General features: G+C 32.4%; 2 protein-coding genes across 8 annotated transcripts in view; both read left to right on the forward strand.

Moving 5' to 3' along the window:
* Positions 1–9600, forward strand: part of LOC132718259 (inositol hexakisphosphate kinase 2-like) — a 59653-nt gene extending 50053 nt beyond the window's left edge. For all 5 annotated transcript variants that reach the window (XM_060701909.1, XM_060701911.1, XM_060701910.1 and 2 more), the window contains exons 2-6: positions 1550–1768; positions 2785–2956; positions 3971–4062; positions 4599–4777; positions 5957–9600. In XM_060701909.1, the coding sequence (XP_060557892.1) occupies positions 1585–1768; positions 2785–2956; positions 3971–4062; positions 4599–4777; positions 5957–6568 (1239 nt within the window). In that variant the 5' untranslated portion in view covers positions 1550–1584 and the 3' untranslated portion in view covers positions 6569–9600. The remainder of the gene's footprint in view (positions 1–1549; positions 1769–2784; positions 2957–3970; positions 4063–4598; positions 4778–5956) is intronic.
* Positions 9601–12368: 2768 nt separating this feature from the next.
* On the forward strand, positions 12369–20295 carry LOC132718261 (inositol hexakisphosphate kinase 2-like). Of its 3 annotated transcripts, none has more exons than XM_060701913.1 (6): positions 12369–12531; positions 14533–14816; positions 16672–16867; positions 17355–17443; positions 18150–18310; positions 18978–20295. In XM_060701913.1, the coding sequence occupies exons 2-6, from the start codon at positions 14558–14560 to the stop codon at positions 19596–19598; spliced, it is 1326 nt and encodes a 441-aa protein (XP_060557896.1). In that variant the 5' UTR covers positions 12369–12531; positions 14533–14557; the 3' UTR covers positions 19599–20295. The 3 variants fall into 3 exon arrangements, with proteins under 3 accessions (XP_060557896.1, XP_060557899.1, XP_060557895.1); XM_060701916.1 differs by lacking the exon at positions 12369–12531 and adding an exon at positions 12590–12997; XM_060701912.1 differs by lacking the exon at positions 12369–12531 and adding an exon at positions 13030–13771.
* The last annotated feature ends 1361 nt before the right edge of the window (positions 20296–21656 follow it).

Here is a 21656-nt window from a genome sequence, read left to right on the forward strand (position 1 = left end):
AGAGAAACTAATTATAAATGACAAACGCTATATTACGCTAATAAAAGTGTCATTTATTTAGTTTTCAACTTATCCAAACTTTGTACTAAAGGGCTGCATGATTACATTAAATAACAATATTGCGTTTTGAAAGGATAATTACGATATAAAATAGTTATATATCAAACTAGACCAAGAAACTTCTATAATGTAAATATATATCTAGCCAGCTTAATAAGACTTCCAGTTAAATTTTTTATAAGGAACAATGTATAAAACGACAATGTATAAAATGAAACGTCAGTTTATGAAAATATTCGTCGGTGTATGAAACGACAATGTATGAAACCACAGAATATAAAACGACAATGTATGAAACGACAGTATATGACATGACAATGTGTAAAACGACAGTATATGACACGACAATGTGTGAAACGACAGTATATGAAACGACAATGTGTAAAACGACAGTATATGACACGACAATGTGTGAAACGACAGTATATGACACGACAATGTGTAAAACGACAGTATATGACACGACAATGTGTGAAACAACAGTATATGAAACGACAATGTGTAAAACAACAGTATATGACACGACAAATTGTGAAACGACAGTATATGACACGACAATTTGTGAAACGACAGTATATGACACGACAATGTGTAAAACGACAGTATATGGCACGACAATGTGTGAAACGACAGTATATGACACGACAATGTGTGAAACGACAGTATATGACACGGCAATATGTGAAACGACAGTATATGACACGACAATGTGTAAAACGACAGTATATGACACGGCAATATGTGAAACGGCAGTATATGACACGACAATTTGTGAAAAAACAGTATATGACACGACAATGTGTGGAACGACATTTTATGAAACGACAATGTGTGAAACGACAGTATATGAAACGACAATGTATGAAACGACAATATATGAAACGACAATGTGTGGAACGACAGTATATGAAACGACATTGTGTGAAACGACAGTATATGAAACGACATTGTGTGAAACGACTGTTTATGAAACGAAAATGTGTGAAACGACAATGTGTAAAACGACAATGTGTGAAACGACAAATTATGGGACGACAGCTTATGAAACGAGAACGACAGAATATGAAACTACAGTATAAAACGACTGAATGTGAAAGACAAAGTATGAAACGAGAGTTTAAAAACGACAGTATATTAAACGACAATGAATGAAACGACAGTATATAAAACGACTGTACATGTTTATGACACGACAATGTGTGAAACGACAGTGTATGAAAAAAGAGTACGTAAAACGACTGTTTTTGAAACATCAGTATATAGAATGCTGACAGTTTATGCCGTTTGATTTTATGAAATGACAGTATATGACACGACGGACTGTCGTTTTATACATTGTCGTGTCTTCTAAAAACTTGAATTGAAAGTCTTATAAAGCTAGCTAGATTAGCTTACTTATGTCTTTGATGTACCTACTTTATTGCGTTACGTATGTACATTAAGCGGCTCATGAATACATGTATTCATAATTACATGTTTTTTTTTACAGAATTGATACATATAGAGGTTTCGCAAGCAGCCGCAATGTCGGATCATTCAAACAACTGTGTAGAAGTTGAACTTCGACCTTTCAAGCATCAAGTCGGGGGCCATACATGCGTCCTTGAGCTTACCCGTTCAACGATATGTAAACCGTATGTCGAAAGAGAAGCGTGGTTCTATGAAAATGAGCCCGAGGAATTAAAAGATTTCACACCGAAATATCTAGGTATGTAGGAATGTATGTATTTTTGTGTCTATTTTTAGTTATGGACCATAATAATGATGTATATTATGCGAGACGCCATATTGGTATTTTCTCAAATAATTACGTCACACTGAAAAAACTCTATCACGTGACAAAAATGTACTAAAAATGGGTATCACGAAAAGCGCTCAAAGAACTTGAAGGAAGGCGAAAGTGGCTCCGAAATAAATACTGTTTTACCATACATTTGAGCCGCGTCACGACAAAACCAACGTAATGCGTTTGCGACAAGCATGGATCCAGACAAGCCTGCATATCCGCGCAGTCTGATCAGGATCTATGCTGTTCGCTATCAGTTTCTCTACTTGTTATAGGGTTTGTAAGCGAACAGCATTGATCCTGATCAGACTGCGTGGAAGCGCAGGCTGGTCTAGATCCATGCTGGTCGCAGACCCATTATGTTGGTTTTGTCGTGACGCGGCTCATTTATTATCCTTAATTACTGCATAACAAATTTAAATAATATACATAATGTATATTATTTAAATGTGTTATGCAGTAATTAAGGATAACAATAAAATGAGGAGTATTTCATATAATAATGTACACATGATTAATCAATTATGGAAATATCCGTATTCAACTTCATCTGATATGGTGAATTTAAACTGACTCCATTATTTGAAAGCCTCAAATATGGCCATGTGATATTGATTATAATGAATACATTGTTCAAATGATATTTATAACATTTGAATTGGAATGCAATTTACTTACCTTAATTTAGCGAAAATTTCAGCAATTAAATTATTTAAGTTTTAGAACTTTACCTTAATATTTGAATAGTTAAGGATCAAGTTTCTTATTAGGTAATGCATTAATAAAAGGTTTATATAACAGATCAATTTCTAACTGTCACTTGTACACAAAATTTTGAATTCTATAGCATGACTGTGCAGTTTGAGATAAGTTTAGTTATCCTAACTAATTCCATACACGTATCCGTTAATTAATAATTAAACGAATTTTTGTTGCAGGAGAAACTTATGTTACATGCGATATACAGAATGATAGAAAATTCCTGGTAGCACGTGTAACGTCAGAGATAGCATCACGTGATGGCCCAGCACGTGCAGAAAATCACCACGAGCCAGTACAACATAGTGCATACAACCCGTGCGTGAAAAAGCGCCGAAAACGTCCTCATAGGTAAGTTCAAGTTAGCACGATATGCACGTGTAACATATTCTTATAATTGATAATCGTTACATACATATTTTTTACATACAAGGCAGCAATAAGATAATTTGACATGTTATATGGCCTTATATGTTATATAACCTTTTATGAAAAAAGTAATATATAACCTATACACATTTTTATAACTTGGCCGATTAGCGTTCCTATGTTCGGGAGTCTGCTGTATTTTCATGGTTCCACTAGAAAAATGTTTCTTTTTACCCAGTGTATATACATTTTATCAGATGTTGAAATAATATAACCATAATTAATCATTGACAGTTGGTTCATACAATATAAATTCATATAAAACTGAGGTAAATATAATCGTTACATACATATTTCTTACATACAAGGCAGCTATAATGCAGTATTATGAATTTATTATAAAGATTTTTGACATGTTATATGGCCTTATATGTTATATAACCTTTTATGAAAAAAAGTAATATATAACCTATACACATTTTTATAACTTGGCCGATTAGCGTTCCTATGTTCGGAAGTCTGCTGTATTTTCATGGTTTCACTAGAAAAATGTTTTCTTTTTCCCCAGTGTATATGCATTTTATCAGATGTTGAAATGATCATAATTATAATCATAATTAACCATGGACAATTGGTTCATACAATATAAATTCAAATAAAACTGAATTAACTGTAATACAGATACATGTAGTAGGTTATAAACAATGCTTTTATTAGTTTCATTTAAAAGTTTGTAATCAAATTTATTAAATAATATTTACCTCAGTACTGAATTCCTCATGGAATTTAGTATTATTCTATGTGATGAAAGTTTTAAGCGTCGGTGGTTCTACAGTGGTGTCCCCTTGAGCTTAAAATAATGCACTGAGGTTCACCTAATGTCTTTCTTTGCCAGAAAAACTGTAAAGTCACCATATAACCTTTACTAATGTGTTTTGACTTAAAACCCTATAGAAATACAGTGTACAATGTACATGTGTGATTTATGATTTATAGTGACTCTATCAGTGGTTTGGAAGCATGGAGCTCCACGTGCATTGACAGACAGATTAACCAGTACGGGTTTTGGGCTAACAATCAGCCACAAAGTATCCTTTACACAACAGAGATACGGGTATTTGATTAAGGGCATAGTACTGAACGCAATGTGATATTTAGAAAAAAGCACACATTCATATTTCCTATCTATTTCTTTTTTTTATAAACTCGAAGATAGTCTTTACTTAAATCAGACGCAAGAATTTATATTTTTACGCAAATAACGACAGCTTTGATAGATTTTGATCACCAATACAATCCAATAGCTTATTCTAAATTTCTTATGGCTTATATTTTCATCTTTGCTTCCCTGAAATTGACAATTTACTATCCAGAATGCCAGTATTTTATAAAGGTAAGATGAGAAGAAATATATTTTCTCTTTGTTTGAAATGAAACAGGCTAATTATATTGACTGTTTCACTTTTTGCGGCAACTCTTTTAAGAATCAACCTAAAGGTTTTGAAAGCAAAATGATTTACAGTTTATAAGTTTTATACAAACCATTTCATTAGATATAGTTTTATACTCTTTGATTAGCTAGTTACAACGTGTAGAAAATTTATTATTCCTTAATCATATGAAGAATTTATAATATTGGAGAATTTGGTCTGCGATTATGAGCGTCCATGTCTAATGGACCTGAAAATGGGCGTGCGCAAGTATGGGCCTGACGATGAGACTGAAGAGAAACGGAAGTTGCTTGAAGACCGGTACGCGCTGTCAACGTCTGCAACACTCGGTTTCCGTTTATGCGGAAGTCAGGTAAGCAAAATTGTGACAGGAAAATACCTACAGATATAGGTCAGTCTTTAAAGCACGTTACTATTTATTTTTCTCTATTTTGACATGATGCGATCAACCTTGGACAAAAATATTTAAAATCCCGCGATCAACACAGTCTCGAAATTTTAATGATATTTTAGCCGCGACATGACAAAACCAACATAGTGCGTTTGCGACCAGCATGGATCCAGACCAGCCTGCGCAACCGTACAGTCTGATCAGGATCCTTGCTCTTCGCTATCAGACGCACTGGTTTTGTCATGGCGCGGCTCATTTGGGTTTTATCTTATTTCTATTTGTGTGCAGTTTGTTGAAAAAAAAAACAGGTTTGTCACATTATGTAAGTTTTGATTTGTTATTACATGGAACTCAATCAGTCGTCTCAATCGGAAGCAAAAAATCAACTCATTCTTTAAAAGCAGATTAGGACTTTTCCCTGCATTTACACGAATTAGTTATTAAGGAAATTTATATCAATTTTGAATGCATGGTTGTAGAATAATACACGGTTGGAGTTCAAATGCGCAAGAATAATTAAGATCACGAAGACCGATTTATTACAAAGCATTTGAACGATAAACATTGAATTGTTATACTATAATGCAAAAAAATCTATTTTCATTCTTAAATGATAATAGAAAAGAGAATTGATAAAAACGTGTTGTTGGACACTCGCATAATATTATTTTATTGAATTGGATCAATGATTTTAGTATTAAATTTCACTCATTCAATATGTCTTTATAATGCACTAGATGGCCATATCTGTTTGATAGTGGCATAGTGTGAACCGTGTTAGAATGTTATGTTAAGGACAAATTGCTACAGTGGAGTTTGTCTCCAAAACATGGATGAGAGCGTTAAGTGTGGCGCCATGGACCAGCATTTAGTGTCTTCGGTTAGTGCGGGGCCAAGGACCGTTCACAGTGCACTGTTAATATTTTCATTTGTACAGTACTAAGTGTTTAATTCTAAATTTTAAATAAAATGCGACCTTACAAGTTTATATCTTCTTATGATTTACATTTAGCTTAGCGTTATTGAAGATTTGACTTCATTAAGATTGTATTTGATCTTATTTGATTATTTATAATCTGTGCTAAATTGTATTTATTTTTTGTTATTACTTAAATATAATGTTTTTTTTATTTTTATTAGGTTTACAAACCGAAGATTAATGTTTACACATTCCATGACAAATATTTTGGACGTGCTCTCGATCCCGAAGGTGCCATTAAGGAGTTGATGCAATTCTTCCATAACGGTGTTGAATTACGGGTTGACGTCATCCGACAAGTTGTTAGCAAATTAGAGTCGCTGCAGTCAGCCCTGATGTCTCAGAAACGTATCTTCTTTAATTCAGCTTCCTTACTAATAATCTATGATGGAAAAACAAATAGGTGTTCAACTTGTAAATCGTGCAGTAAAGACCTCAGTTTGGACACCAAGAATGAAAATTCTAGTACAAAGTTAAGTGACGAAATTGTTCATGATTTGAGTAATTTAGATACTTCAAGCGCCATAGCAACTTGTTCTGATACATCGCAAGTAAAGAGTGATAACAATGACAAACCGTTTTGTGAGAAATGTTTCGATAAGGAGACGAAAACGACAAAGGTAGATGTCAGAGTTATAGACTTTGCCAACGTCACTGAAAACATGGTCAGTAAAGACGGGGTTGAAAATATTGCCGATGACACTATTGTGTATGGTCTAATGAAGTTAAAAGAAATTTTGGCCCAAATTCTAAAAGATAATGAATCGGTCTGAGTTTAAGACTAGAGTTGTTGTATTTTTTTCTCTCAAAAACTGTTTTGTTTTGAAGAAAGCGGAAATCCTTGCCACGTGAAATATCTTAGATGGATGTGTACATCTTTCAAATGGGAGAAAAATCATTCATCATTTAATGCAGCATGCCTCCAGATTAATGCTTATTTTCAAATGCATATAAAAGTAAAATATTGTGAAGTGAAAAAAGGAAGTCATTTGCACACTGCAAACTGCACTTATAACCCACTAAAATTAACCAAACAGAGGCAGGAGTATGCAATAAAACCCTACCGCTTAGTCAGCAGTAGAAATATTGTGGTAAATACCGCAAAAACAGTCATTGATCTCACATAATATGTAAATTTTTACTTGAATTTTGAATCTTAGAACATTTTTCTCAAGTTTGACTTTCTTGAATTATTTTTGGCGCATCTGGAGGCATGCAGTTTTAATGTAAAATTTGAAATATATACTGTCAGAATAGTAAGACGGCACGAGCCAGGTTTACTGGCTGACCTGATACCTGATGGATAATGTTAAAGAAAAAAGAAATTATTTTCTTGTTTCATTTGTAAAAGAAAGATTTTGTATTTTATATTTTTAACCTTTATTATAGGCATCGGCATAAATCTGTTCTCTATATATTTAGTTATTTTGAATATAATCTTTAAATTTTGGTAAAACAGTTTGGTTTTAAAGGAGTTTTTAATACAATTTAATGTTTACTATTTGTTATAGCTAATCATAAGCGATAACTAATTACCATTTTTCATATGTCTCAAAAACGTCTTACTCTACATTTATTTTGTTTTTTTACTGTTTTATTGTATGTGTTTTTTTATTGTAGCAATATAAGTAAGCATTTATATATGTCATAGAAAATAGAATAGGCTTTTATAACCTTTAACCTTCAGGAACCGAAATGAATTAGCCTTTGCCACCAGTATAAAGTCAGGCCAGCCTGGACCTGAGGGCGATCTGATCTAGTCTGGTTCCCTGCCTACATTTACCCTCGGCTATTATTCATAATAACCCTTAAGACTGACGGAAAAGGCCGAAACGTTGTGATTGACATTTACTACTACGGAAACGTAGTATAAGGGGAAGGAACTCCAGACTAGATCTGATCTGGCTCGATACTTTTGGGAGATCAAGTTTTGTATTCTGATATTGAAATTCCTGAATGTTTTAACTGACATTCCAAATTAAAAATATGGCATATCTTATTCAGTAGGTTAAGGGTTTACGTGATTTTATGACGTCACAAAGAAATAGAAAGGGAATCGAAGATCCTTGTTTTAAATAGTGTACAGCTCAATTAAAATCTTATTTCCGTTTAAGTGCAGAAAATTATATATTTGCCAAAAAAATTATTGTTTGAATTTCTTATAAAAAGCGCTTTCAAAATGCGTGTATGAAAGAAATATGTAAGGATATTTTCCCAATAGCAAATGGTGCATGCACAAAACATTGCTAAACTTTATAAAACCTTACTTATAATATTCAGTTGTATTCGATTACTGAGACATTCTAGGTAAGACTGGACAAACAATACAATTTTATTGAAAATAAGTTATATAAAAAATATTTAAACAAATATGTCTGTGTACTATTTAAGTGTTCGGCATAATTGTTATTATAAGTAGGACTTAGAGCTTGAAAATCAGTTTAATTTACATAATAGTTGTATATATTTTAAAATTGATAATGTTTATTGTTAGAGTAAATTATTGTTGGGTTAATTGTAAGAATAGATAAATCATTATTTTGTTTATCTAAACAACACTGCCAATGTTGCAATATATATAGTTAAAGCATAATACATGTTAATTATTCACCTACATTATAACATTATACTAGTATTCGTAAATAATGTGCTCTTTACATTCTAGAATAGTGTTATGAAACCTCGCTCTAAAATGCTAAACTGTGCAATTACATATATTCTAAAATAGTTTATGAAACCATGTTAATTAGTCGCTGAAATGTGCAATGGGAAAAATGAGTAAACAAGCATCCTTATTTCTGACTGTCAAATAAGTAAAAAAAATATATATATATAATCACATCTATGGAACAACAAAAGTGGTCTAGACTGAACTGATTAGAGGTAACGCCATATGCACTTAGGTTTAAATGCTGTTCCATTCAAAAATTCAATTATCGAAAGGTATATATGCATTTACGGAAGACACAATTCTGCATCTTTTATTTTGCTTCCATCCCCGTGATAAAAATCAAATTTCAATCGAATTTACACCATCGTGTAGTCAATTGCATTTCTGCGAATGTTTATATCAAATACGCCAATATTTTGCTTAAATGAGTATACAATTTACAAAATTTACCAGTAACCAAGTGTTCAATTTCTTTAGCACCTTAGTATATACATGTATATTATTTTATTTATTCAACGATAGTCATAGAGTGTCCGTGCATACATATTATTATTATTATTGTTATTATTATTGAAACTTATCATAAAATATCAAAGCTATAAATTTTCATATTCATAAAAGAGTTTTCAAATAGATGATTATACATGTACAGTGTTTTTGTTTTGTTTTGTGGTTAAAATATAAAACTGATGTGCCAGATATATATACACGCGCGCGTGCGTGCGTGTTAAGTGCCTTAAATGTCATTACAGAGCTATTATTAAGTTATTTACTTATTGTTGTTATTATTATCGTTCATTGTAAATGAAGTACATTTATGGGAGTATTGCATTTTAGAGAGAAAAAAAACTTGCGCAGAGAATTTCTAGAAACATTGTATAATAAATGAGAATGTCATGGTCATTTTAGAGTTAACTGCCCCATAATTTGAGCTTTCATCTTTCATTTCTTTTGTTGGTAAAGTGACGTTATATTTGTTGAAGTGATGTTTCTTTTATTTCATTAACTTTTTTTCAATTTGTATGTCTTGGACAACGGGTCTTATCTGATTAATGTTAAGGCTAAGTATATATATTTGAAACTGTTGACATATATTTTATGACGAAAACTTATTAAAACTTATTATCAACTTTCCAGTGCTTGTTTATAGTTTCACCCCAGTTTTGTCAAGTCTGTGAAACAGACACAAGCAAAGAAACAGCTTTGTTTATATAAAAGATACATATTTATTGCACTTCTTTTTTTGCCTATTCTACAGCGCTGCTAGTTCAAGTAAGGGAAAGAAAAACAGGTTTGTGATATCGTTCATATCAAGGAAAAAGAAAAAACAAATTTTGATATTGTAGTTGTTCATGAAGTCATCAAGTCTGCGCATACACTCACATTACATACAGTTTTTGAATTGTCATTATGTTCGATGACTTCACCAACGTGGCTCAAAGAGGGAATAATAACAAACTTCCCATGTTATGTCACATGAAAAGTGTGCGTTAATGTTTCTTTGTAAACGTGTATTAGGCTGAAAATGCAAACGAAAAAAAACACATCTATATAATTACATGAATGTAATGGGGAAGATGAGAAATGACGAAAGCATGATACACAATGTTGTGTCTGTGGTTAACCTGTCGTGTCTTTGTGGTTTTATATGATGTATCATTGCGGTTTTCGTGATAGTGAGACATGATAATACGAAAAAGTCCCCTTTTGCTCTTTCTCCCCGAACATATCATCATTAGACTTGCATAAACCACTCACCGGCTCTCTATGATAACGCTTAAAATTTCAAAATGAGAAAGGTGGAAGAGTACATTTTGTACTTTGTTCAAATACAGGCAGATAAAAGTTGACAGGTTTTTTTGTTTTGTTTTTTTTAATAAACACCTGTGCATTGTAATGAGATCGACCATGTTCATGGAATACAGTAGCCGGAACACCTCGCCGATAACCGGAGTTTGTCGGAAATGACCGTAAAGTTATGTCTGGGAATGAGCCTCATATACATGTATAAACGCCTAAATTTGGATTTTAAGCATAACAATAATAATAATTATGATCTTGTTTATGACAGTATTTTAAGAAATTTATTAATACCACGCATTGCAAAGAATTGACCCTACATCAATACAAATACAACAGATGTCATTTCAGATCACATGGTTGCGCTTGGTACATATGTTTATAACCAAAACATATCTTTGAATTAAATGTTTTATATTAATTCGTGTGTAATAAAATTGGGAATACGTTTCTTTGGTGGGATTTTGTCAATTAGATACCGGTATAGTTTATTAGCATTTTTTATCAGAAGAAAACAGTTAATATTTTCCACAACGAGTTCAACACGAAAAGTCATTTGTATTTCACATATAAAGAACAACAACAGAAACAACAATATTTATCGTTATATAAGACAAGGATTAAGAATTTTCCTTTGAATCTACATAAATAAAGTAAGAAAAATTCAAATGAATAGTTAAAAAATAAATAAAAATGGATATTAAAAGGCTCAACGCAGTGCATTAGTAAGAAGCGAAATCAACCTTTTTTCCGTTAAATATCTTGCCGACAAAACCATTGATCATGTAACGGGAAATTTCCAAATATATTCCAAATGAATATCAAACAGCGCAGTTCATGACAAATTAGCAGATGTTTAAAGGAATATGTTACAAAAAATAAATCATTCAGAATAATAGTTTAGGTGGTAGTTGCGTTTTTTTAATCAAGGGAGATTAATGCAATTGCGTATGTAAATATTCCATCCACAGTTATCTTACACAAATTTCATACAGAAGTTATCGTAAGGTTTGTAAAACACAATTATTTCGTACCATAAACCCGACTTCAATCAATTATCAGTATTGAGGAAATAGCTGGATTTTGTTGCTGTTGTTGTTGTTTGTTTGTTTGTTTTTTTTTTAAAGAAATTCGAAGGTTTTCAACTTTATTTTTTACAAAAAAGATAATTGTCACTTTTAAACTTTCTTTATTGACAATATGCTCATTTGCCTAAAAGTCTCGATTGATGTGGTAATTGATTAATTAATCCTACTGATAAATACTTATATTCAAATTTATATGTTAGGCCATGTCTAAACATGGAAAAACGCGATTTTGGGCAATTTCATGTGGAAACTTCCGTGCGTCTCGTAGATTGTGAAGAAGAATGCATTGAAAATAATTATGGTAAAATTGATAAAATGTTAAGTTTGTTTTGTTTTGTTTTTTTTGTTTGATTGTTGTTGTAGTTGTTTGTTTGTTTCTTTTCATGAAATCGTATAAACCAATAAATGTTGCAATTCAATTTTTGATGACATTTTTTCGACATATGCGGGAAATAAGCTGTTTAAAACTAAGAGAATCTCTGCAAGTAATGTGTTTGATAGTATATCCGGATGTATTATAGTTAGACGTCAGGTGCACGTGATTAGTTAAATACCAGCACGTGAGCCCGAGCGATTAAAACGTAACTGTAGTATATCCGCGAAACATACTGGTAAAATTTCCTGTTTATTCCATCACTGACACGTGCGCACAGGCATAAAGTTTAGAAATTTGTTCACATCCTTTTTTAATTTAACTTATTCGGTTAATTGACTTCTCCGTATTATTCTTGTACTTATAGCCACTCTGCTAGCCTATCACAGGCGTGAAATATATCATAACGGAAAAATATCTTATATTTCCATCTTATTTAGAAACACTTTGCAATGCTATTGTTTTTATTTTTACAATGTAGAGTTTCCACTTAATTTGAATACACACAAGTAAATTACAACTGTACTTAATTCAATATATACCGGAAAATAATCTTCAATTTTATCTGATTGTATCGACCACTTCATGTAAATCATACACAATTTAACAATCGTTCTCCGAAAAAGATAATCCATATGTGAAATCTTATTAGTATACATGTATATGCGAATGATAATGTGTTCATTCAGATTTCTTTATGATTTCCCGGAAATCACTGTTTTAGGTCGATATAAATATCAACCAATTTGACGGACACTTCGTAGTACAGTGTAAGAACATGAGCGACATACATGTATATCAAAGGTAAGTGACTTTATAAGTAATATAGCTAGCTGTACGAAATTATAGAGAAAAATCACTGTTAATCACCATAGAATGGTGAATGTATCAGCTAATAAATAAATAAATAAAAAAATAAATTGTTTTGTGCTAAAAAACTGAAGAAAAAAAATGCTTTTTAAAACGGCAATTATTTTTTAATGGGAGACAACTTATGAGAATTAATCAAGTATCGAAATCAATCGCAACTTTTCGGCCCTTTCCGTAAGTTATTATTGATTATAGCCGAGGATGTTCCGATTGTATCGAAATACGAGTACATGTGTTAGTGAACGTTGTACAGTGTATTGACAAATATACTACATGTACATTATCCTTTACTTAAATTGGTTTTACGGTAAAAAAAAAATAAATAAAAAAAAGTAAAGAATTGATAAAATCGTCCAATATTGAGAGGATGCGGTTGGATTGGATATAGAGCCTCGTAAAGGTATATAACAATTACCATATAGAAATAAACATCTTAAAGTATACAATTTGATTGTTTTAATAATAAACATAACTTAATAGGTTTAATTATTTGTTTTTAAGTTACGTTGTATCGTTATGCCTCATTCAATGAAGGTATTTTAGGAATATATTGACTATCTCGTGAAATGACGGTATCTGTCATAAAAGTAAATCAGCCGGAAGTGTTCAACCATATCTAAATATGACAGTATATATAGTATAATATTTCGATCTATGCATAAAATAGTAAATGTTTCAGTAATTTTAATGATAATTAGAATGTATTTTTGTGAAATGGCACTTTAAACGTACAGCATTCAATGTGTAGACAATATCGGAAAAGCGTGAATTCGCGCGTGAAACGTAATCTGTCGTCTGCTACTGTTGCAACGGATGGGATGAGAGGGAAACGTCTTTTTTTACTTTAAAATTATGACACATTTTAAATATTTGTATATATATTACTGACTTTAATTTGTTCAGGTAAAGATTGGTTTATATGTATATTATCAAAATCTTTGTCAGCTTATGACATCTGTTTTCTTCTTTCGATTTATGCTTCAGGGAGCGTGAGAAATAAAGTGTTTGGCTATTCGCCGATAAATCAACATGAAAATTTGACCATTTTCAATGTGTACTGCATTTTAACTTTATCTTTAGAATAACTGTAAGATAACTTTGACATAAGTTATTGATTTACAATAATTGTGGTATCAGGATAAATAAATAAGGATGACTACGGAAGAAAACAATTGTAAGTATAACATGATCACATAGAAATACTAACATAAGTATAAGTTCAATGATTACGATACATGTTTCGTTGCTGTTTGTGGTGGTGTTGTTTCTATGTTGTTGTTTTTTTTTTCTTTGTTAAATATTCATTTACTTTTAGTGTATGTCTCACAGGCGTTCGGCACATTTGTTTTGCCAATATTGGTCAAATTATCATGGATAATCACCTCTTGGTCATCAAGTAAAAAGTACTATCCAGCATCCGTTTACGGTATAATCTATTATGAACAGGTGAACAGGTGTGTGTGACGTAAATTATTTTTCAACTCAATGTCGCAAAAACGTTTCATTACGTTATACGTGTATATTTGACCTTAACGTGTAGGGAAGTTTTCAACTCATAATGCAAAAAAAAAAAAAAAAAAAAAAAAAAAATAGGTGCAATGACCATTCTTATTCGTAACGGCTTTGATGACTGGATTACTGGATTATACGCGGTTTTGACAATTGTTGTAACGGTTTAATTTGACCCCTTTCTAAATAATCCCAGATTAGTGATTATCTATTGCTTTTATAGTTAAACAACCACTAACTTAAGTAGATCATACGCAACATAATACACACATATGAACGAGATTGGAAGGTTTTATCTTAATAAGCGTTTGGACGTACAGCACGTGTTTAGACATATTGCAAAATGATTGTAGAATATGTGCATAAAATCTCGTTCTTTTCACTAACAACATTTGAAATATTTGATAGTCTAAATATAACTTAAAGGTAGCAGGTGACAGCTAAAATTCGGATGACTTCGGAGAATACCAATTCTAATTATTGGAGTCAAGATGAGACAGACTCCGGTGATGACGTAACTGTGATTGATGGACCAATGAATGAAGATTTTGTTGAGATGGAGTTACGGCCTTACAGATACATGGTTGGCGGACATAGCTACGTCCTTGAAGTGTCAAGGTCTGCGGTGTGCAAAAATTATAGACAGAGGGAATCTTTATTCTACAAGAACATGCCACAGGAGTTAAGGCCCTTTACACCGCAATACCTAGGTAAATATATATTTAATTTGCTTATTAATTTAATTATCCTTATCTAATTATACAGTGCCCTCCAAAACTCTAGAGACAGTCATTCAATTGATGAAATTTGGCATAAAGTTTATGTTGTTTTTCAGGCCGGAACATCTCCAAGGTGAAAAATTTAATGTGTTGAAAATTTAACAAAGAGATGTTTTTACTATATTAGCATGTATTAGACACAATCTATTTGTAAAATGAAGTTAGTTTTGTCTTTATCTTTAGTTATGAAAATGACATCAAGTACATGTATTGAATGTAAGAGAAATTGCACGAAGTCTAACGGGCACTCTGTTTTAAATATTTAAAAAGTTATTTACTACATATTAGAAAAACAAAACATAGCCTGGTATCTCTATTGTAATCAATATGGGCATTATTTCATTTTTAAACAATTTTTTTTTTGTAAATTTTCTTTAGTTTCGTCATAACTTAACTTGAGATATAATCAAGGAAAATAACGTTTAAAATGACCTGTATGACGATAATACAAACAGAACAGCTTAAAATGTTTTAATGTAATAATAAGTTATTGTATTCACAGCTAAAATGTAGTATCACAATATCATTTTGGTCCCTCAAACTATTTTGAAATGCGTATTATGTCAATGTTAAAGAAAATAATTATTGCCCTTAACAGTTTTTAAAGCACATAAAGTTATGTTACCAGTTTAAAAAGACTCGCCAACTTGTTTGAAAATAAAATTATTGGGACATGACGTGTCTTATATGGCTATACATTGTTATCGTTGTATTTTTATTTATGTTTTATACATATATAAATGATACTAAATTCAAATGATACTTCCTTAAAAAGTTTGATTACTCGGATTCCAGACTGAAACAACGATAGAATGATTCCCTTTTTAAATGGCATCCCTTCTCTCATAACCTTTGATTGATTGATTATCAAAATTGGTAAAAATTTTTGAATTAGGCAACATTCTAAGCATACCTATAGTATTAATTAGTAGCTACGAATATGTTGATCGATATACGCCCAAATTAGTGATTTCATTTTTTATTTTTTCCCAATCTCTGTCGTGCGTATTGGTGTATCGGTAGGTACGCCACTGTTTCATCTTAAACCGTGCTTAATATCAAAGTACATAGATATGTATAATTAATACCAGTAAATTTATATACAATTGTATTTGGAGGTTGTCAAATGCCGTTATAGGAAAGCAAAATTATTACAATTTTGACAAAGTTATACAAATTGAAAAAGAAGATAATTTGAAACTTTAAAGAAATTAAGACAAAAAAAACTATGAAAAAATGCTTTTTAAGTTATTTGACTTACCTACTTAAATCTTAAAGAATGCCCGACAGTTATTTGAGGATTTTAATAGTCAATGCTTTTTCTAATTTGATTTATTTCATCAATCACTGAATCATTTATTTATGAGTTGTAAATATCATATTACTTCATGTTTATAAACATAAATATATGTTACTGTTCTGTACTGTTAAAGCCCCATTATGCCACAGAATTGCTTTGATAACTTTTTTTTTTTGGTATCTTGCTATAGTTAAGAAAAAGTTACCCATCGCCACTTACCTGAACCATCCTTTGCGTTTGTTGCATTTTTGGCAATAAGTACATTTTTTGTAATTAAGTTTATTTTGCATGCACGTCAGTAATTCTATATTCATGGCTACTTTCAGGTGATTAAATCTAACATACTCTAAAACCATTTTTTAAACGTTATAAAACTCATGTTTGCCCTTTCTAAAAGAGGAAAAAAATATTTGTTTCTGGGATATAATACACCTTTAAGTGCTTATTTAAGTGCCATTAATTTGTATGTTTTATTTTCTGACATAGGAGAAATAAATGTGATAATGTATACGATGGATGGACGCAGACAGTTTATATCTAACATTCCACGAAATATTGTTGACCAATGCAAGCGTCTTGAACTACAAAGGGATCGTACAGACGCATGGACAAAAAGTGACGCCATTGCTGTGTCTGATAGTGACGTCAAGAAATATTGTACGAAAGATGATAACTCTTCGAGGTAAGATTTAATGAGCCGCGTCACGACAAAAATCAACATAATGGGTTTGCGACCAGCATGGATCCAGACCAGCCTGCGCATCCGCGCAGTCTGATCAGGGTCCATGCTGTTCGCTATCAGTTTCTCTACTTGCTATAGTGTTTGTAAGTGAACAGCATGGATCCTGATCAGACTGCGCGGAAGCGTAGGCTGGTCTAGATCCATGCTGGTCGCAATCGCACTATGTTGGTTTTGTCATGACGCGGTTCAAATTATCTACATTAATTTATTAATGTTTACAAGAATGGGCAAAATGACTAAGTTCAGCCGGTTTGTGTATTTCTTGTCTATGGTATATTTATAATTTCCAAAAAAAAGTATATATTTACTGTGTTTCTACATAAAGGTTTATTGTTTAGTAAATCAATGTTTTCTTTATGATATTTCATATGAAAATGTTATTAAGTATATTTTTGAATGTGCTTTTTTTAAATACTTTTTTTTATAGATTTTGTATGGAGCTGGAAGAATGGAGTTACACGTGTTTAGAAAAATATAACAGGGCTGCCGGTACATGGGAGGATAAACAATCCAAAAGTATCCTTATATCATATGTACGAATTATGTACAATACATATTTTAGCTATCACCTTCTGCGTCTAAGTCCGAAATTCCTATAGCCAAGTATAAAAGACATATTTGACATTATTATTAGCGCTTTGGAATTTGGTCAAAATATAGAATCTTTACCGAGGCGACGGTAATAGTGACCAAGGCAATGTCAATATCAGACAAAGCGACGGCAATATTGTCCAAGACGATGGTAATATAGACCGAGGCGAGGGCAAAACTGACCGAGGCGACGCAAATATTCAATATTGTCCTAAACAATGGTGATTTTTATCGAGGCAATGGCAATAAAGACCAATGCGACGGCAATAACATTGATCTGTTGGTCGATTATAAATATCAACTGCATGGAAACCGAGCTAATTCTAGATTTTATGTAGAAGACTTTAGGACAAAGAAGTGTTTCCTTCTGTTTTCTTTTGTTTCAAGGTAAATCAAGTTGAGCTCTTGTCGAAATGATTACCGTCCCGGGTTTTTTTAAATATCATCGGCACTAGCTAGTCAAAGAAGCGAACTAGAAAGTTATCTTGATATTTATAACTACAAACAGATTTTGCCAGAGAAACAAGTGAATAATCCATGTTTACACTATTTATCTAGTTAGGTAGGCAAACTGAAAATTTTACGGACAATTTACCTTTTCAGACACGATAACCCTTAACTCAATTTTTAGAATTTATAGTGATGGAAAACTTGTTGTTTGGCTATGACTGCCCAAGCATCATTGATATCAAGCTGGGTAAATGTCCGATGGTAGATAGCACCATGACCGGCAGTGAAAGTATTTCAGATGGGAAGAATCAGAAATTGAGATTCCGTATAGACGGTTACAAAGTAAGTTTTATGATCTATTTTAATTTACGTTACTTTTTTTCAATTTCAAGTCGCATCGACAATGCTTATGTCATGTGCCGACTTTCTAGGTAAACTGGTGAAGCAAGACTAAGGATGCCCCTCCGTGCATTATTTCAGACACGAGCGGGCACCTTAGTAGAACCACCAATCTTACGTTAACTAGATGGATACCTTCCGAACATCTAAACACCAAAGTCTCTGGCGGGATTCGAACCCATGAACAGGTATATCTTTCATAGATTTTATTCGTTGGCAGCAAACTTCAAGAGATATGTATTGTTTAAACACAAGTGTTTAACACTAACGTAAGATATTTAAAATGGACTTGACTTCTTTTCAATTTGGACGACACCATCCATCATTTCAGGAAACTTTTTCAAATTATGTACTGACTTAACTGCGAACAGTGAAGACCATGATCAGACCGGAAGTGTAGGTTTATCTTGTACTGCATTGATCGTATGGGTAGAAAAAAGTTCCAGCAAGCCGGCAAAGGGTTAAATAGAGGTAATACAAGTTAGACGACATCCACATTGATTTTTTAAACAATTACTTTTACTGTGCAGCAAATATTCACGAATTGTTTCAGGAACAGAATCAATGTTGTTCTTTTTACCGATTCTCATTTTCGTTTTGTACATTACAGAAATTTGACATGAGCACCGGAAGTTACGTCGTTTTGCACAAAGATACAACACGTTATTTTAACACAGAGCAAGTGATTGAGGAAATTGGGAACTTTTTTCACGATGGTAGACGGCTCCGTACGGATGTGATTCATAGAATCGTTAACAAGTTAGACGAGTTGCTGTTAGTTTTAGGTCAAAATAATAGATTGACATTCCAAGCAGCCTCTTTACTCATTATGTTTGATAACTCGAACAGTCTACATGATAAAATTTCAGATAATGCGGATTGTTTGAAAGCGAGTTACCCTAGGAATGACACGTGCACGTGTTTCAATAACGTTAAATGTAACACGTGTAATAATAGACGATGCTATAAATGTCTCAAAGCTGATTCTTTCACAAATCACCAAAAACGGAATATATCCGACTGTGGTAATATAATCACAAACTGCGCATGCGTGACTTTGAAGGAACTTCCTGAAAGTTTACAAAAAGATAGACACGATGCAAAATCTGATGTGAAACTCATTGATTTTCTAAAAACTGACGAGTGCAGCCATGTCGTGAAAGGGATTGATTCGGAAGTATTGAAATTGAAGCGAATTTTGTTAAATATACCCGGAAACACAGGACTGTAAATTCCTCACAATGTTGTTTTAATTATCATTCCAAAAGCTTTGATATCACAACTCCTTACAGAAATTATCACTATATGTATTCTCATAGATACATGTACATGTATTTGAAAGTATACCTTTTTTATAATGTAATAAATAACTCGGGAAAAAATATTGGAAAAACTATTACGGTCCTTTTGGCAGTACTGAGGCAATATGGTGTCAAATAACAATATGTCGATTTTTTCATATTAATTTGGCCAGTGTTAATATTGTACTCAAAGATATTTATTATTCAGAATCAGTGTATTGCTTTCACTACTTGAATATTTAGATCTGTGAACTTAGCTGCCTAGCGTCGTAAAGTTAGCGATTTAGCGGCGTGAAGTTGGCTGCATAGCGGCATGAAGTTGGCGGTATGGCGCCGTAAAGTTGGCGGTTCATCAGCGTGAACTCAGCTGCCTAGCGGCGTGAAGTTAGGGGCCCGGCGGCGTGAAGATATTGAATACCTCACTCAGGAAGCCTTCTTGTATATAGAACTATTTCAGTGATTTAAAACTACACATTCCATTCTGCTTAAGCAGAGGTTTATTACATCATTCTGTATTTAATCAGATTATTGTTCTTTTACATTTATCTATAGGTGTTACGTGTTACGTTTTTATCTTTATGTTTTTAATATAATGATAATATACAAAATAAAGAATTAAAATTTCCACTTAAGACTTATATTGGATATCAGTTAAAATATTTACACCATAACGATATTCAAACATTTATATTTACTTGGTTATTTAAATTACATCCGAAAAGTCGAAAAAGGGGTTTGCCATAAGCATATTTTTAAGACTTGAGAACAAATTTTGAAAACTGAAATTTAAAAGTGGTGCATTTTCATTTTTTTATTTCAGTAGTTTGACTTTTATCGGTTCAGGTCCATATTATTATATCATTTATATACACGTCATGACTATCAAATACATCAAAATATCGCACACCCTGCCAATTTTCGTGTTTTATATAGATCTAATAAGCGTCGGTATGACCAGAAGTGTTAAATGATCATGTCGACCAAACGCTTTTTAGATAAATATAAAATTCGGAATGTGGCGAAGATGACAATGATATTAAGGTGTTTCTATGGAGCGCACTCAAAAGAGATTATAATTTAAGTTCTAAGATCTAGTTTCACATTCGAGCTAAGATTATTATATTTTAGATAAGATTTAACCTGCTCGAACCCCAAGTGATTTAAATAGCCTTTGTCACTTATAACAGTTAAATCAGCTTGCCCATCCGTGCAGTGTTAGGCTCTATATTGGCGGTTACTCATTTTTTTTTAAATTTTGATACTGAAAATCCCTATAACTTAAAAAAGACTGTTCTAATTCAAGGCTCTATACTGGCGGTAACTCAGTTTTGTTTTCTTTTTTGTATTTTGATATTGAAAAATCCCTATATCCTAAAATAGACTGTTCCAAATTTAAAACTGGGCTATTCCATTATTCAAATTCAGCAGATTAAGGCTTAGCTGAGATGTTGATAGATCAAGCTATTTGACAATGGAATAAGCCCGTTTTCGGCTATTTCCCTCAGTCTTAATAAGCCTCCTTTCGGCTATTTCCGTTAGTCTTAATAAGCCTCCTTTCGGCTATTTCCGTCAGTCTTAATAAGCCTCCTTTCGGCTATTTCCGTCAGTCTTAATAAGCCTCCTTTCGGCTATTTCCGTCAGTCTTAATAAGCCTCTTTTCGGCTACTAGTATTTCCGTCAGTTTTCGGATAAGGACTACTAATATTAGGGTGTTCCAAATATCCGCTCACTATACACCGTATACTCTGGACAGGATTTATACGCCTGGGCATTTTGAAACACAACGGATGGGGTTTTCCAAGCCAGATGCTTATTATGAAATCAGCAGATCAAGAATTGAATCATTTGCTGCCGATAAAACCTAAATATTGCAAGTTTTTGTCTTTATTTGAATGGTCGTATTAAAAGAATTTCAACATGTATATTGTTTGTAATTGATAGATTAAGAGGAACTGCTGTTTAAAAGTAAAATGAAAACTGTAACTAAG

Source organism: Ruditapes philippinarum, unplaced genomic scaffold, assembly GCF_026571515.1.
Source record: "Ruditapes philippinarum isolate M1 unplaced genomic scaffold, ASM2657151v2 ctg274_1_1_1_1, whole genome shotgun sequence".
Lineage (NCBI taxonomy): Eukaryota > Metazoa > Mollusca > Bivalvia > Venerida > Veneridae > Ruditapes > Ruditapes philippinarum.

Excerpts from the sequence above, each read along its gene's own strand:
- LOC132718261 (XM_060701913.1), top strand. The coding sequence starts at position 14,558 with ATGACTTCGGAGAATACCAATTCTAATTATTGGAGTCAAGATGAGACA. Across the intron at positions 16,868-17,354 it reads AAAGATGATAACTCTTCGAG|ATTTTGTATGGAGCTGGAAG; the intron begins GTAAGATTTAAT and ends TTTTTTTTATAG. Across the intron at positions 18,311-18,977 it reads TCCGTATAGACGGTTACAAA|AAATTTGACATGAGCACCGG; the intron begins GTAAGTTTTATG and ends TGTACATTACAG.